At 49.2% G+C, this 14,249-nt stretch overlaps 1 protein-coding gene across 1 annotated transcript in view; it reads left to right on the top strand.

Moving 5' to 3' along the window:
- Positions 1–13,941, top strand: part of GCM1 (glial cells missing transcription factor 1) — a 55,302-nt gene extending 41,361 nt beyond the window's left edge. Inside the window, exon 7 of the mRNA XM_063919306.1 lies at positions 13,027–13,941. Within this exon, the coding sequence (XP_063775376.1) occupies positions 13,027–13,578 (552 nt within the window). The 3' untranslated portion in view covers positions 13,579–13,941. The remainder of the gene's footprint in view (positions 1–13,026) is intronic.
- The last annotated feature ends 308 nt before the right edge of the window (positions 13,942–14,249 follow it).

Raw genomic sequence — 14,249 nt, 5'->3', positions numbered from 1 at the left:
AGACGCCTTCTCTTCGAAGAAGAATCATCATTTCGGCCATTACCTTGGTAAAGACCCGGGGTGCCGTGGACAATCCAAACGGCAGCGTCTGAAACTGATAATGACAGTTTTGAACCACAAACCTGAGGTACCCCTGGTGAGAAGGGAAGATTGGGACATGGAGATAAGCATCTTTGATGTCCAGAGATACCATATAGTCCCCTTCTTCCAGGTTCGCTATCACTGCTCTGAGTGATTCCATCTTGAATTTGAACCTTTTTATGTAAGTGTTCAAGGATTTCAGATTTAAAATTGGTCTCACCGAGCCGTCCGGCTTCGGTACCACAAACAGCGTGGAATAATACCCCTTTCCCTGTTGTAGGAGGGGTACCTTGATTATCACCTGCTGGGAATACAGCTTGTGAATAGCTTCCAATACTGCCTCCCTGTCGGAGGGAGGCGTTGGAAGAGCAGACTTCAGGAATCGGCGAGGGGGAGACGTCTCGAATTCCAATTTGTACCCCTGTGATACTACCTGCAGGATCCAGGGGTCCACTTGCGAGTGAGCCCACTGCGCGTTGAAATTTTTGAGACGGGCCCCCACCGTGCCTGAGTCCGCTTGTAAAGCCCCAGCGTCATGCTGAAGACTTGGCAGAAGCGGGGGAGGGCTTCTGCTCCTGGGAAGAGGCTGCCTGGTGCAGTCTTTTTCCTCTTCCTCTGCCCCGGGGCAGAAATGAGTGGCCTTTTGCTCGCTTGTTCTTATAGGAACGAAAGGACTGAGTTTGAAAAGACGGTGTCTTTTTCTGCTGAGAGGTGACCTGGGGTAAAAAGGTGGACTTTCCAGCCGTTGCCGTGGCCACCAGGTCTGATAGACCGACCCCAAATAACTCCTCCCCTTTATACGGCAATACTTCCATATGTCGTTTGGAATCTGCATCACCTGACCACTGTCGCGTCCATAACGCCCTTCTGGCAGAAATGGACATCGCACTCACTCTTGATGCCAGGGTGCAAATATCCCTCTGTGCATCACGCATATATAGTAATGCATCCTTTAAATGCTCTATAGTTAATAAAATACTGTCCCTATCCAGGGTATCAATATTTTCAGTCAGGGAATCCGACCAAGCCACTCCAGCGCTGCACATCCAGGCTGAGGCGATTGCTGGTCGCAGTATAACACCAGTATGTGTGTATATACCTTTTAGGATATTTTCCAGCCTTCTATCAGCTGGTTCCTTGAGGGCGGCCGTATCAGGAGACGGTAACGCCACTTGTTTTGATAAGCGTGTGAGCGCCTTATCTACCCTAGGGGGTGTTTCCCAACGTGCCCTAACCTCTGGCGGGAAAAGGTATAGTGCCAATAATTTGTTAGAAATCAGCAGTTTTTTATCGGGGGAAACTTTAGCGCCCCTGACGGTGTCTGAGACGCCTGAACAGGCACTAACTGATTTGCCGGCTGTCTCATGTCGTCAACAGTTTTTTGCAAAGTGCTGACATTGTCACGTAATTCTTTAAATACGACCATCCAGTCAGGTGTCGACTCCCTAGGGGGTGACATCACTAACACAGGCAATTGCTCTGCTTCCACATCATTTTCCTCCTCATACATGTTGACACTATCGTACCGACACCCAGCACACACACAGGGAATGCTCTGATAGAGGACAGGACCCCACTAGCCCTTTGGGGAGACAGAGGGAGAGTTTGCCAGCACACACCAGAGCGCTATATATATGCAGGGATAACCTTATATAAGTGTTACTCCCTGTTATAGCTGCTGTATTATATATTAGCTGCCAATAGTGCCCCCCCTCTCTTGTTTTACCCGGATTCTTGTAGCAGGACTGCAGGGGAGAGTCAGGGAGCCGTCCTTCCAGCGGAGCTGTGAGGGAAAATGGCGCTTGTGTGCTGAGGAGATAGGCTCCGCCCCCTTCTCGGCGGCCTTTTCTCCCGCTTTTTTCAGGAAAACTGGCAGGGGTTAAATGCATCCATATAGCCTAGGAGCTATATGTGATGCATTTCTTTAGCCATATAAGGTTTTTATAGTGTTTTATTGCGTCTCAGGGCGCTCCCCCCCAGCGCCCTGCACCCTCAGTGACCGGAGTGTGAAGTGTGCTGAGAGCAATGGCGCACAGCTGCAGTGCTGTGCGCTACCTTATTTGAAGACAGGAACGTCTTCTGCCGCCGCTTTCTCCGGACCTCTTCGCTCTTCTGGCTCTGTAAGGGGGCCGGCGGCGCGGCTCCGGGAACCATCCAGGCTGAACCTGTGATCGTCCCTCTGGAGCTAATGTCCAGTAGCCAAGAAGCCCAATCCACTCTGCACGCAGGTGAGTTCGCTTCTTCTCCCCTTAGTCCCACGATGCAGTGAGCCTGTTGCCAGCAGTACTCACTGAAAATAAAAAACCTATTTAAACTTTTACTTCTAAGCAGCTCAGGAGAGCCACCTAGCATGCACCCTTCTCGTTCGGGCACAAAAATCTAACTGAGGCTTGGAGGAGGGTCATAGGGGGAGGAGCCAGTGCACACCAGCTAGTCTAAAGCTTTTACTTTTGTGCCCAGTCTCCTGCGGAGCCTCTATTCCCCATGGTCCTTACGGAAGTCCCAGCATCCACTAGGACGTCAGAGAAACTCTCTGTAATTCTGTGTCCAGAATCATTCCCAAAAACGACAACCGTCTTGTCGGAACCAACTGCGATTTTGGCAAGATTAGGAGCCAACCATATTGCTGCAGAATTGTCAGGGAGAGAGTAATGTTCTGCAGTAATTGGTCCCTGGATCTCGCCTTTATCAGGAGATCGTCCAAGTAAGGGATAATTGTGACTCCTTGTTTGCGCAGGAGAACCATCATTTCGGCCATTACTTTGGTGAGAACCCTCGGAGCCGTGTACAGACCAAACAGCAACGTCTGAAATTGGTAATGACAATCCTGAACTGCAAACCTCAGGTAAGCCTGATGTGGGGGATAAATGTGAACATGTAAGTAGGCATCCTTTATGTCTACCGACACCATAAAATCCCCCTCCTCCAGACTGGATATCACAGCCCGGAGAGATTCCATCTTGAATTTTAATTTTTTTAGGTAGAAAGTGAGGGATTTGAGGTTCAGGATTGGTCTGACTGAGCCATCTGGCTTCGGAAACACAAACAGGCTCGAATAAAAGCCTTCTCCCTGTTGCGACGGGGGAACCCTGAAAATGACTTGATTGTGACACAATTTTTGTATTGCGGCGCATACCACTTCCCTGTCTGGAAGAGAAGCTGGTAAGGCTGATTTGAAAAATTGGTGAGGGGGGACGTCTTGAAACTCCAGTTTGTACCCTTGGGACACTATTTCTAAAACCCATGGGTCTAGGCCCCAACGAGCCCAGAACTGACTGAAGAGCCTGAGACGTGCCCCCACCGGTGCGGACTCCCGCAGAGGAGCCCCAGCGTCATGCGGTGGACTTGGCAGAAGCTGGGGAGGACTTCTGCTCCTGGGAACCGGCCACGGCCGGTGATCGCTTACCCTTTCCTCTAGTAGCAAGGAAGGACGACCCTCAGCCTTTTCTGTATTTATAGGGCCAAAAGGACTGCATCCGATACTGGTGTGCTTTCTTTTGTGGTGCAGGCACATAAGGTAAAAATGATGACTAACCCGTGGTAGCCGTAGATACCAACTCAGCGAGGCCGTCACCAAACAATACACCACCTTTATACGGCAGAGACTCCATAGCTTTTTTGGAGTCAGCATCAGCATTCCATTGATGAATCCTAGCTGAGACTGCCATGGCATTGGCCCGTGAACCCAAGAGGGCCAATATCTCTCGCAGCTTCCTTTAGGTAGACTGCAGCGTCCCTGATATGACCTGGCATCAGGAGAATGTTATCCCTATTGAGGGTATCCAATTCAGATGACAGGTTATCGGCCCATTTTTCGATAGCACTACTCACCCACCCAGATGCAATGGCTGGTCTTAATGTACCCGTGGAGATATAAATGGATTTCAATGTATTTTCCTGCCTACGATCCGCAGGATCCTTTAGGGCTGCCGTGTCAGGGGACGGAAGAGCCTCCTTGTTGGACAGCCGTGATAAAGCTTTGTCCACAATGGGGGTTGACTCCCATTTATCCCTATCCCCAGAGGAAAAACGGATATGCCACTATAATCCTTTTGGGAATCTGAATTTTTTTGTCAGGATTTTCCCAAACCTTTTCACAAAGCGTGTTCAGTTCATGAGAGGGAGGAAAAGTTACCTCAGGTTTCTTCCCCTTAAACATACAGACCCTAGTATCAGGAACAGCAGGGTCCTTAGTGATATGTAATACATATTTTATAGCCACAATCATGTACTGAATGCTCTTTGCCAGTTTTGGATCTAATCTGGCATCACTATAGTCGACACTTGAGTCAGTGTCCGTGTCGGTATCAGTGTCTGCCAGCTGGGCAAAATGAACGTTTTTGTGACCCCGAAGGGGTCTGGACTTGAAATAACACATCCTCTACGGATTTCTGACAAGCCTGGTTCTGAGACTCAGATTTATCCAATCTTTTATTAATCAGAGCCACATTTGCATTCAAAGCACTCAAAACATTCACCCAATCCAGTGTCGGCGGTGCCGACAGGGTCACTCCCACAGCCTTTTGTGTCCCCAACACAGTCTCCTCCTGGGAGGAGCACTCCGCTTCAGACATGCCGACACACGTGCACCTACCACACGCAGACACACTGGGCCTATAGGGGACAGACCTACAGCAAAGCCTGTCAGAGAGACACAGAGGGAGATATAGCCAGCCCACACCCCAGCGCCCAAAACCCGGTATGAACACTACAGACAATGGGGGTAATTCCAAGTTTATCGCAGCAGGAATTTTGTTAGCAGTTGGGCAAAACCATGTGCACTGCAGGGGAGGCAGATTTAACATGTGCAGAGAGAGTTAGATTTGGGTGTGGTGTGTTCAATCTGCAATCTAATTTGCAGTGTAAAAATAAAGCAGCCAGTATTTACCCTGCACAGAAATAAAATAACCCACCCAAATCTAAAATTCCTGCTGCGATCAACTTGGAATTACCCCCAATGTCCCAGACCTGCAGCGCTTTTATAAACCAGTATAATGCACCAAAATCGCTGTGCCCCCCCACCCCCCGTTTTCCACCCTGTTACTTGTTACAGCAGTGTGAGGAAGGACCAGCGTCTCTGCAGCCATGTGAAGAGAAATGGCGCCGGGCTGTGTGCTGTGAGGGCTAAGCCCCACCCCCTTACTGGCGCGCTTCAGACCTGCTCATTTTTAAACTTTTTGACACTGGCGGGGGTCCGGACAGTGCCCAGGCACCTTGTCCGCTGTTGCCAGATAGATAAAATAAGAATTTACTCACCGGTAATTCTATTTCTCGTAGTCCGTAGTGGATGCTGGGAACTCCGTAAGGACCATGGGGAATAGACGGGCTCCGCAGGAGACTGGGCACTCTAAAAGAAAGATTAGGTACTATCTGGTGTGCACTGGCTCCTCCCTCTATGCCCCTCCTCTAGACCTCAGTTAGGGAAACTGTGCCCGGAAGAGCTGACACAACAAGGAAAGGATTTGGAATCCAGGGTAAGACTCATACCAGCCACACCAATCACACCGTACAACTCGTGATAACTATACCCAGTTAACAGTATGAACAAAAAAACTGAGCCTCATTCAAAAGATGGCTCATAACAATAACCCTTAAGTTAAGCAATAACTATATACATGTATTGCAGAGAGTCCGCACTTAGGACGGGCGCCCAGCATCCACTACGGACTACGAGAAATAGAATTACCGGTGAGTAAATTCTTATTTTCTCTGACGTCCTAGTGGATGCTGGGAATTCCGTAAGGACCATGGGGATTATACCAAAGCTCCCAAACGGGCGGGAGAGTGCGGATGACTCTGCAGCAAACTCAAGGTCCCCCTCAGCCAGGGTATCAAACTTGTAGAATTTAGCAAATGTGTTTGAACCCGACCAAGTAGCAGCTCGGCAAAGCTGTAAAGCCGAGACCCCTCGGGCAGCCGCCCAAGAAGAGCCCACCTTCCTTGTGGAATGGGCTTTTACTGATTTAGGATGCGGCAGTCCAGCCGCAGAATGTGCCAGCTGAATCGTGCTACAGATCCAGCGAGCAATAGTCTGCTTTGAAGCAGGAGCACCCAGCTTGTTGGGTGCATGCAGGATAAATAGCGAGTCAGTTTTTCTGACTCTAGCCGTCCTGGAAATATAAATTTTCAGGGCCCGGACTACGTCCAGCAACTTGGAATCCTCCAAGTCCCGAGTAGCCGCAGGCACCACAATAGGTTGGTTCAAATGAAACGCTGATACCACCTTTGGGAGAAATTGGGGACGAGTCCTCAATTCTGCCCTGTCCATATGGAAAATCAGATATGGGCTTTTACATGACAAAGCCGCCAATTCTGACACGCGCCTAGCTGAAGCCAAGGCCAACAGCATGACCACCTTCCACGTGAGATACTTCAACTCCACGGTCTTAAGTGGCTCAAACCAGTAGGATTTCAGGAAATCCAACACAACGTTAAGATCCCAAGGTGCCACTGGAGGCACAAAAGGGGGCTGAATATGCAGCACTCCCTTAACAAACGTCTGAACTTCAGGCAGTGAAGCCAGTTCTTTTTGAAAGAAAATAGATAGGGCCGAAATCTGGACCTTTATGGACCCCAATTTTAGGCCCATAGTCACCCCTGACTGTAAGAAGTGCAGAAATCGACCCAGCTGGAATTCCTCTGTTGGGGCCTTCCTGGCCTCACACCAAGCAACATATTTTCGCCATATGCGGTGATAATGTTTTGCTGTCACATCTTTCCTAGCTTTTATCAGCGTAGGAATCACTTCATCTGGAATGCCCTTCTCCGTTAGGATCCGGCGTTCAACCGCCATGCCGTCAAACGCAGCCGCGGTAAGTCTTGGAACAGACAGGGCCCCTGCTGTAGCAGGTCCTGTCGGAGAGGCAGAGGCCATGGGTCCTCTGAGATCATTTCTTGTAGTTCTGGGTACCAAGTTCTTCTTGGCCAATCCGGAACGATGAGTATGGTTCTTACTCCTCTCTTTTGTTATTATCCTCAGTACCTTGGGTATGAGAGGAAGAGGAGGGAACACATAAACCGACTGGTACACCCACGGTGTCACTAGGGCGTCCACAGCTATCGCCTGAGGGTCCCTTGACCTGGCGCAATATCTTTTTAGCTTTTTGTTGAGGCGGGACGCCATCATGTCGACCTGTGGCCGTTCCCAACGATTTACAATCAGTGTGAAGACTTCCGGATGAAGTCCCCACTCTCCCGAGTGGAGGTCGTGCCTGCTGAGGAAGTCTGCTTCCCAGTTGTCCACTCCCGGAATGAACACTGCTGACAGTGCTAGGACGTGATTCCCCGCCCATCGAAGAATCCTTGTGGCTTCTGCCATCGCCATCCTGCTTCTTGTGCCGCCCTGGCGGTTTACATGGGCGACCGCCGTGATGTTGTCTGACTGAATCAGCACCGGTTGGTTTTGAAGCAGGGGCTCTGCTTGACTCAGGGCGTTGTAAATGGCCCTTAGTTCCAGTATATTTATGTGTAGTGAAGTCTCCTGACTTGACCACTGTCCTTGGAAGTTCCTTCCCTGAGTGACTGCCCCCCATCCTCGGAGGCTTGCATCCGTGGTCACCAGGACCCAGTCCTGTATGCCGAATCTGCGGCCCTCGAGAAGATGAGCACTCTGCAGCCACCACAGCAGAGACACCCTGGCCCTTGGGGACAGGGTGATCAACCGATGCATCTGAAGATGCGATCCGGACCATTTGTCTAACAGATCCCACTGAAAGATCCTTGCATGGAATCTGCCGAAGGGAATTGCTTCGTAAGAAGCCACCATCTTTCCCAGGACTCGCGTGCAATGATGCACCGACACCTGTTTTGGTTTCAGGAGGTCCCTGACCAGAGATGACAATTCCTGGGCCTTCTCCCCCGGGAGAAACACCTTCTTCTGTTCTGTGTCCAGAATCATGCCCAAGAACAGCAGACGCATCGCAGGAATCAGCTGCGACTTTGGGATATTCAGAATCCAGCCGTGCTGTTGTAACACTTCCCGAGATAGTGCTACACTGACTAACAACTGCTCCTTGGACCTCGCCTTTATAAGGAGATCGTCCAAGTACGGGATAATTATGACTCCCTTCTTCCGAAGGAGTATCATCATTTCGGCCATTACCTTGGTAAATACTCTCGGTGCCGTGGACAGACCAAACGGCAACGTCTGGAATTGGTAATGACAGTCCTGTACCACAAACCTGAGGTACTCCTGGTGAGGTGGGTAAATGGGGACATGCAAGTAAGCATCCTTGATGTCCAGTGACACCATAAAATCCCCCTCTTCCAGGCTTGCAATCACCGCCCTGAGCGATTCCATTTTGAACTTGAACTTCCTTATATAAGTGTTCAAGGATTTTAAATTCAGAATGGGTCTCACCGAACCGTCTGGTTTCGGAACCACAAACATTGTGGAATAGTAACCCCGTCCCTGTTGAAGGAGGGGAACCTTGATTATCACCTGCTGGAGGTACAGCTTGTGAATAGCCACCAGTACTACCTCCCTTTCCCTGGGAGCAGCTGGCAAAGCTGATTTGAGGTAACGGCGAGGGGGAGTCGCCTCGAACTCCAGCTTGTATCCCTGAGAGACAACTTGTACCGCCCAGAGATCCACCTGTGAGCGAACCCACTGGTTGCTGAAGTTCCGGAGACGCGCCCCCACCGCACCTGGCTCTGCCTGTGGAGCCCCAGCGTCATGCGGTGGACTTAGTGGAAGCAGGGGAGGATTTTTGTTCCTGGGAACTGGCTGCCTGGTGCAGCTTCTTTCCTCTACCCCTGCCTCTGGGCAGAAAGGATGCGCCTCTGACCCGCTTGCCTTTCTGAGGCCGAAAGGACTGTACTTGAGAATACGGTGCTTTCTTAGGCTGTGAGGGAACCTGAGGTAAAAAAGTAGACTTCCCAGCTGTTGCTGTGGATACGAGGTCCGAGAGACCGTCCCCAAACAATTCCTCACCTTTATAAGGCAAAACCTCCATGTGCCTTTTAGAATCAGCATCGCCTGTCCACTGCCGAGTCCATAATACTCTCCTGGCAGAAATGGACATTGCGTTAATTCTAGATGCCAGCCGGCAAATGTCCCTCTGTGCATCCCTCATATATAAGACGACGTCCTTTATATGATCTATGGTTAGCAAAATAGTATCCCTGTCGAGGGAATCAATGTTGTCTGACAGGGTATCAGACCATGCTGCTGCAGCACTACACATCCATGCTGAAGCAATAGCAGGTCTCCGTATAGTACCTGAGTGTGTATATACAGACTTCAGGATAGCCTCCTGCTTTCTATCCGCAGGCTCCTTTAGGGCGGCCGTATCCTGAGACTGCAGTGCCACCTTTTTTGATAAGCGTGTGAGCGCCTTGTCCACCCTAGGGGATGTTTCCCAACGTAACCTGTCCGTTGCCGGGAAAGGGTACGCCATCAGTAACCTCTTAGAAATTACTAGTTTCTTATCAGGGGAACACCACGCTTCTTCACACAATTCATTTAATTCATCAGATGGGGGAAAAATCACTGGCAGCTTTTTCTCCCCAAACATAATACCCTTTTTGGTGGTAACCGGGTTAATGTCAGAAATGTGCAATACATTTTTCATTGCAGTAATCATGCATCGGATGGCCCTTGTGGACTGTGCATGTCTCATCCTCATCTACACTGGAGTCAGACTCCGTGTCGACATCTGTGTCTGCCATCTGAGGTAGCGGGCGTTTATGAGCCCCTGATGGCCTCTGAGACGCCTGGGCAGGCGCAGGCTGAGATGCCGGCTGTCCCAAGGCTGCTGCGTCATCGAACCTTTTATGTAAGGAGTTGACACTGTTGGTTAATACCTTCCACATATCCATCCACTCCGGTGTCGGCCCCGTCGGGGGCGACACCACACTTATCTGCTCCTGCTCCGCCTCCACATAACCCTCATCAAACATGTCGACACAGCCGTACCGACACATCACACACACACAGGGAATGCTCTGACTGAGGACAGGACCCCACAAAAGTCCTTTGGGGAGACAGAGAGAGAGTATGCCAGCACAAACCACAGCGCTATATAACACAGGGATTTACACTAACAAAAAAGTGAATTTTTCCCAATAGTTGCTTATATCACATTTGCGCCTAAATTTATGTGCCCCCCCTCTCTTTTTTACCCTTGTTGTAGTGTATACTGCAGGGGAGAGCTTGGGGAGCGTCCTTCCAGCGGAGCTGTGAAGAGAAAATGGCGCTGGTGTGCTGAGGTAGAAGGCCCCGCCCCCTCAGCGGCGGGCTTCTCCCGCTTTTTGTATGTTAATGGCGGGGGTTTAGGCACATATACAGTTTTATAAACTGTATTATGTGCAGTTTGCCAAAAGGTATACTAATTGCTGCCCAGGGCGCCCCCCCCCCCCCAGCACCCTGCACCCACCAGTGACCGGAGTGTGTGGTGTGCTGTGGGAGCAATGGCGCACAGCTGCAGTGCTGTGCGCTACCTTAATGAAGACAGGAGTCTTCAGCCGCCGTTTTCGTCGATTCTTCTGTCTTCTGGCTCTGCAAGGGGGACGGCGGCGCGGCTCCGGGAACGGATGATCGAGGTCGGGCCCTGTGTTCGAACCCTCTGGAGCTAATGGTGTCCAGTAGCCTTAGAAGCACAAGCTAGCTGCAAGCAGGTAGGTTTGCTTCTCTCCCCTCAGTCCCTCGTAGCAGTGAGTCTGTTGCCAGCAGATCTCACTGAAACTAAAAAACCTAACAAATACTTTCTTTCTAGCAAGCTCAGGAGAGCCCACTAGGAGCACCCAGCTCTGGCCGGGCACAGATTCTAACTGAGGTCTGGAGGAGGGGCATAGAGGGAGGAGCCAGTGCACACCAGATAGTACCTAATCTTTCTTTTAGAGTGCCCAGTCTCCTGCGGAGCCCGTCTATTCCCCGTGGTCCTTACGGAGTTCCCAGCTTCCACTAGGACGTCAGAGAAATTAGGTTTACATGCTGCCCAGGGCGCCCCCCCTGCACCCTGTTGTACCGCTGCGTGTGGGAGCATGGCGTGCAGCGCGGCCGCTGTGCGATACCTCAAAGCAGTCACTGAAGTCTTCTGACCTACTTCTACTCACCTGTCTTCTGACTCTGCAAGGGGGGTGACGGCGGGCTCCGGGAATGAACCCCTAGGCGTACCTCGTGTTCCAAACCCTCAGGAGCTAATGTATACCTCCAGACTCCCGATTTTCGCGTGACAGTCCCGTTTTTTTTGGGACTGTCCCGCTGTCCCACCCGCAGGCCACAGTGTCCCGCGGTGGGGAGGGGCAGTTGGGAGGCTCTGTCTCTCGCTGCCCTGCTTAGCAGAGCAGCGGCAAATAGACGCTGTGCGCAAAGTGATGAAAACTGGGGGCGTGGCTCACAATCGCGGGCACTCCCACAAAGCCACGCTTAGCAGAGCAGCGGTGAATAGACGCTAGAGGCAGAGGGGGCATGCCAGCGGCTCAGAGCGTTGGGCATGCCCCCAAAGTGATGAAAACTTGGGGCGTGGCTCACGATCGCGGGCACTCCCATGAAGCCACGCCCCTTTCCAGAGGCCACACCTCCTTTTTCCCGGAGCCGCGCCGATGTCCCTCCTTGAAACCCACCAAAGTTGGGAGGTATGCTAATGGTGTCCTATAGCCAAAGAAGCAGAGCCTTTAAACTCACAGAAGTAGGTCTGACTTCTCTCCCCTAAGTCCCACGAAGCAGGGAGACTGTTGCCAGCAGATCTCCCTGAAAATAAAAAACCTAACTTAAAGTCTTTTCAGAGAAACTCAGTAGAGCTCCTCAGAGTGCATCCAGTCTGCCTGGGCACAGATTCTAAACTGGAGTCTGGAGGAGGGGCATAGAGGGAGGAGCCAGTTCACACCCCTTTGAAAGTCTTAAAGTGCCCATGTCTCCTGTGGATCCCATCTATACCCCATGGTTCTTGATGTGACCCCAGCATCCTCTAGGACGTATGAGAACTTTGTGACCCAATAGCAACTTTTTGAAGGGGCCCCTATCTACAGTAGTTGTTAATTTAATGTCTCATAGTGCTCTAGTTACTTTTACACCCCAGCCGTACCCTAGTTCACATTGTGCCACATAGTTGCCCCATTTCACATGCCACAGTGCCACCAGTTTACATTGGCAGGCACCTTATTACTACACTCATCTGTGATAAGAGTAATGTGACTTCAGCTGGTGGCTCCTCCATATGTCCTCTGTCCCCAATGGATGGTGCATACGTTACTTCAGTAAATTCTGAGAGCGGCGGCACAGTCTCTCCTGTCGGTGTTTAGTGGTGTCAGCTGGATGTTAAGGAGGCGATCAGGGCCCCATAGCAATGGCACCCATTGTAGTTATGCCCCTTAGTTCAGTCAAATTGACAGTTGTCTTTCATGTGATAATCCATGCATTCATAGAGACACTACTGTTCCTCACCACTAACTTACCATCTCAAATAGCATGGTGCATAGAAAAGCCAAAGATGAATAGAAAGTGTCAGAGTCTGGGGAAGGAAACTCATTTACCCATCATGGTCCAATACGTTCTGCTATATATGGTCTGGCAGTCAGGTTTATTTCTTCTGTGGCAGAGTTGTCCTAAACTGAGCGAGATACAAGCACGTGCCACAGAGTCATGTAGCAGCATTTGGATGGAGTCACAGGCTTTTTTGGGGGGTACAGGAAAACATACCCTTTTTTCACTTTTCACTGCCTGCAATAATTTTTAATAATCCCGTTTCTGCGAATTTGCAATTGAATAGGCGAATTGCTGAAGCCCGCACATCCGTGAAAAACCAGTTCTCATGTTAAAAAAAACTGCAAAAACGGTAATAGCTGTAAATTACTGTGATTTCGAGTCTTATTAAATTCAGCCCTTAGAGTGTAGAATGTAAACATCTTTTGGCACCAGAACTTTTTGTTTGCGATATAAATGTCATCTAGATTGGCATGCACAACAAGCTTTATTACTAATATTGCACATCTTTTTTGTTTCAGTCACTCACAGGTCATATAAAGAACCAGAACGTATATGGTACAGCTTTGACTCAAGAAGGTTGTCCTCCTTTTTATAACTTTAATGATACGAAGATGGATCAGTCACCAACGGAGCAAATGCTCAATAACTGCTCATCACAGACAAACAATTTCAACTATTTCACTGAAACAATAAGTGATGTGGAGTGGCTGAAAACACCCAGGAGTGGCAGTCTCAATGATAGTGAGGAATACAGTGATGGAGACTTGATCGCTTCTGCAATAGATTTTGATCTGCATAGTGATGAGGACCAGCAAACAGGGAACAATACCCTTTTTGGAAAAGACCCACATTTCAACTATGACCAACCTATTGGAAGCCTGTTCTGGGAAATGTCACCTTTGCACAACTGCCCTCGCCCAAATAACCAGCTAACGCCAGTTTTGGAACCTACATCCAAAATTGGTGTTGTCAGCTTTAATTGTAATGACCATCTATCAACTGTCGACCACAGCAGCCAAGTGGAGTCCTACCTGTACCGATACAGTTCTCAACTATCTCCATCTTTATAGGACTAGGGCAGTTATGAGTATCAAACAGCTTCATTTATATATATATATATATATGTGTATCTCATAATGAGGAAAAACTGCACTGTCTCACCTTTTGCCTGAATGGAACAATGAGCTCAGGATAATTAGAAGGACTAATCAGTTACTACTCACTCCATACTGATGAATATCTACTTTATCTCCCTCCCCTTAATCACTGTCTGTAGTCAATGAATATAAAGCCCTATTAATATGCTACATTCATTTGTCTACTTACTGCCTTTTTGCAACAACACAAAATAGTAACAAACATTTCCAGAATTATACAATTTTAGGAGCTCAGGAAAAAAAAACACAAGCCCAATTTTAGATCATCCTGATATAGCAACAATGTTTGGTAAAAGTGTAAAATACCCCTTGATGATGTGATGGATATCTATTTTTTGCAGTTCCATTCCACTTTCAGTAATGTTGAGAGGTAAAACAGGACAAAAGATCCCTGTCTCTAGTCCAAAGAAATGTATGCATGCCACTGAAATGATGTCAGACTTACAGTACTCCCTGATTAGGAAAATGCAGCAGCTGATTAAGGTGCAATTAATTACACGGATTAGTGTGTAAATAAGGCATACATTTCCATGTTCATTTATTCTATAAATCCTGAAAGAACAAATTTCTACAACGGAGTAATA

The sequence above is a fragment of the Pseudophryne corroboree genome, chromosome 4 (assembly GCF_028390025.1).
Source record: "Pseudophryne corroboree isolate aPseCor3 chromosome 4, aPseCor3.hap2, whole genome shotgun sequence".
NCBI classification, from domain to species: domain Eukaryota; kingdom Metazoa; phylum Chordata; class Amphibia; order Anura; family Myobatrachidae; genus Pseudophryne; species Pseudophryne corroboree.
Note: the sequence above shows the minus strand (reverse complement) of the source record. Positions and strands in the feature narration are given on the sequence as shown.